The 3,475-nt window shown below is 43.0% G+C and overlaps 1 protein-coding gene across 1 annotated transcript; it reads right to left on the reverse strand.

The window, feature by feature from the left end:
- Positions 1 to 514: 514 nt before the first annotated feature.
- LOC139549216 (U1 small nuclear ribonucleoprotein A-like) lies at positions 515 to 3,206 on the reverse strand. The gene is made up of 7 exons (XM_071359438.1): positions 3,070 to 3,206; positions 2,631 to 2,706; positions 2,336 to 2,508; positions 2,011 to 2,193; positions 1,671 to 1,838; positions 1,449 to 1,537; positions 515 to 1,196 (listed from the first exon to the last, which is right to left on the reverse strand). Exons 2-7 carry the CDS (start codon positions 2,701 to 2,703, stop codon positions 1,037 to 1,039), a joined length of 846 nt encoding a protein of 281 aa, XP_071215539.1. The 5' UTR covers positions 2,704 to 2,706; positions 3,070 to 3,206; the 3' UTR covers positions 515 to 1,036.
- Positions 3,207 to 3,475: the final 269 nt, after the last annotated feature.

Below are 3,475 nucleotides of genomic sequence, written 5' to 3' on the forward strand. Positions count from 1 at the left end.
GTAGGAGTGCTGATCTAGGATCTGTCTATATAATCATAGTCATGATCTAGAAGGCAAACCTCACCCCAGATCAGCACTCGTATGCTTTTGTGGATAGCGGCCCAGGTCCCTCTTCTCCATGTAATATTAAATTGTGCTCGAGAAGGAAAGGCTTAAATCATAAGACAAGTTAATTGACATTAGAAAAAAAATGCGCGCACCGATGGAGCCGGCAGACATGCGTTATGATTTTGAAGTCAGCCTGCAACAATGAGACGCTGCCATGTGGTGAACCGAAGGTGGCTCGTTTGTTGGTCTGGAGGCGTTTATAATATACAAATTTGTTAGTTAACCAACAACGTATTTGAGAGAAGTGCTCATTGAACAAATGTATTTGTTTTCAATAAACAAGACAAAATATAGATAGTTGTCAACAATCTAAGCCAACCCAGCCTGTTTTGCTCCATAGTTTTGTTTGCAATACATCCCCTGGTGTCTCCCCAGACATAAAAGCAGAGAACACCCACAGCATTAGTCATTATAAAAGGCAAATTTTAATCAAACAGAAAAGCTCCAGGTACAATGTCTGGGTGAAACAGACCCTGGGTGCAATGCTTTATAACAGACAAATCATAAAAATGTAAATATACTTACATACAAACACCAGATATTATCCTCAAAGAATGGGTGCAGAAACTGACTGAATTTAAATGTTTCTTAACCAGAGCTATGGATACACAAATGTCAGCTAACTGTCCTTTATGTTGGCACCAAATCACTATACCAATATATTCCTTACAAGTTATCGTTTGAGCCTAGTGCCAGCATTTCAATCATCAAAATGCTGACCTGTCTGTGTCTGTGCTCTAAACCTGGTAGGTACCCTACAATCAGACACAAGGCAAGTCATCTCCAGTTATTCTGCGTGGACAAGTAACGCACTGCGCTTTCTTGGCAAAGGACAGGTTAGTAGTCAGCTCTGTGCTGGTAGTGTAAGGTGAGGTCTCTCTGGTGTGTGTGTGTGAGATTGTAAACCATTTAAGAGCTCTCTGGTGTGTTATTTCTTGGCGAATGAGATCTTCATGGCGTTGGTCTGGGTGATCTTGAAGCCCTGTAGTGCCTCCCTGGCCGCTCCAGCCTGCACGTCATTATCAAACTCTACAAAGGCGATGTCGTGGCGACCAGGTACCAGACGCACCTCTTTGAACCCAGGGAACCTGAAGTGGGAAAACAGTCAACATCAGGACAGAACTTCAGGCAGACTTGTCAAAAAGACACACATGAAGGGTCTATACTTGTCAACATATTCAATCTCACCACACACAAACACAAGTAGATAACCACAATATTGGAAACTGAAAACAGAACAGATATGTTCCAATGACAGAACATGGAAGAATAAACATTACATTTTCACACAGCACCAAGGAGTATATGAGAAGGGGGGAATAAAATGAAGAGGTACTAACTGGTTAAAGAGCATAGACAGCATGAGCTCGTTGGTCTCCTCTGGGAGGTTGGTGAGGAAAAGGATGTGGTTGGGAGGGTTTTCTGCAACCTGGAGGTAAGATCACATTTATCAACATAATAAATTAGTGAGATTATACAGTAAGACGAACCTGCTGTTTAGTTAATAAAAAAGGGCGCTGACAAGATATAAACTAACACTGATAAACACACGTAATCCATACCTGGGCGTGGGGCATTTGCCCTGGCATCATCCCACCGGGAGGCATGGCACCAGGGGGCATCCCCCCAGGGCCCATCCCAGGAGGTGGCATCATGCCTGGCGGGGGCATGTAAGGGGGCTGCCCGGGCATTTGCATCATACGTGGAGCCCCGCTCATGGGTGGCATTCCCTTCAGAAGAACAAAAAGAATGTCCAATGAACTCAGCCGCATTATCAATTAGCGATACACGTGGAATAACACAATCTGCCATTTTAGATAGACTTGTCTTTAAGAAAACATGTTAAGCACAATGGCTAACAGTGGCTACAAAGGTGGTTCTGTCTCACAGTAGATCACTTACAGGCATGGGTGTTGGAACTCCAGGGCCCATAGGTACTACAGGGGTTCCTGGCACACCCTTCTTGGCCCCTGCAGCCTCAGGGCCCTTGACCTTGGCCCTCTTCTCCTTCTTACGGTCGCGCTCCACATAGGTGCCCTTCATTTTAGCGATGATGTCAGAATCCCCTTTGGCGTACCCAATACGCTGTGATGAGAAAGCGGTACGGTTGACAACAGGACTATTTAAAGGACAGGGCTGCACACTAGAGAATCTTCATTCTCTAGCTAAACATGTGTCAGGCAAAAGCTAGCGGATGTGTACCATGTGTTTATTGGCAGTAGCTCACCATAGGTTTGTCATAGAATGGGAACCCCTGCATGGAACGCAGGGCATTGGAGGCGCTGTTGACCTCCTTGAAGATGACAAAGGCCTGACCCCTCATCTTCAGGGAGCGGGCAACCAAAATGTCTAGGATTTGACCAAACTGAGAGAAAATGGCGTACAACGACTTCTTCAGTTCTGGGGGACAAAGGGTACAAACAATACATGTTTAGGCAAGGAGCCGTTGGCATGGTTGATGGGTAAACAAATCGACATGAGGGAAAAATAGTAACAAAAATGAAGGGCTAGCTAGATCTAACCATCTTTTTTAATCTTCTCGTTTAGGTTGTTGATGTATATGGTGTGGTTGAGACGCATATCCGGAGCAGCCATCTTCTGTGAAATAAAACAAATTGGTCATTTAGAACACATGTCAACTAACGATACTGTTAGCCCCTTATAACCTCCTTAAAGTAGCTAGCTAACTTACGTAGCTATATGTAGAATAAGTTGGTAGCTAACGCTAGCTAGTTTTAACCATTAACCAAGTGTTTTACAATTAAAAAGTAGACAGTTAACTAAAAAAGATAACTAGCTAGCTACCATTTGCTAATGTTAGCTGATGGCTAAGTTAGCTACTACAAATAAGTTAACGTTAGTTGGCAGACGCACGCCATCAATGTCCACTCATTTTTACAAACTGGTGACTTATCGAACTTGCATATTAGAAAAATGTAATAATTAAGACGTTGTATTTACCTTTCAGTACTGGGATGCACAATATAATCGGCCTCGAAAGAAATGAATGAAACTAGCTACACGACAACCCACTTTATTATCTCTGCTGCAGCTTGCTACTAGCTAACGTAGTGGACGTATAAAGCCTTAATAGCTAACAAGCCAACTATTTTGATTGGCTGGTGTCATTTCCGGATCCTGTCCAGAATAGGTTTTCATTGGATTATTTATCACCCCGTTAACATCATTGGATATGATGTGCTACATTTCAGACGCTCCCGCCTATTGCTGCTCATTCACGAGAATCAACCTAAGCAAGATGCTACGCAGATGATCAAATCTGTAAATCATATTGATTTACTTTTACACATCCAAAGAAATAGGCTTTAACATATCCTTATGATATTATCATCGTGCAATCTATTGC

This window comes from Salvelinus alpinus, chromosome 22, assembly GCF_045679555.1.
Source record: "Salvelinus alpinus chromosome 22, SLU_Salpinus.1, whole genome shotgun sequence".
NCBI classification, from domain to species: Eukaryota; Metazoa; Chordata; class Actinopteri; order Salmoniformes; family Salmonidae; genus Salvelinus; species Salvelinus alpinus.

Excerpts from the sequence above, each read along its gene's own strand:
- LOC139549216 (XM_071359438.1), bottom strand. The coding sequence starts at position 2,703 with ATGGCTGCTCCGGATATGCGTCTCAACCACACCATATACATCAACAAC. Across the intron at positions 1,538-1,670 it reads GGCAAATGCCCCACGCCCAG|GTTGCAGAAAACCCTCCCAA; the intron begins GTATGGATTACG and ends TCTTACCTCCAG. Across the intron at positions 1,197-1,448 it reads CTGTCTATGCTCTTTAACCA|GTTCCCTGGGTTCAAAGAGG; the intron begins GTTAGTACCTCT and ends TTCCCACTTCAG.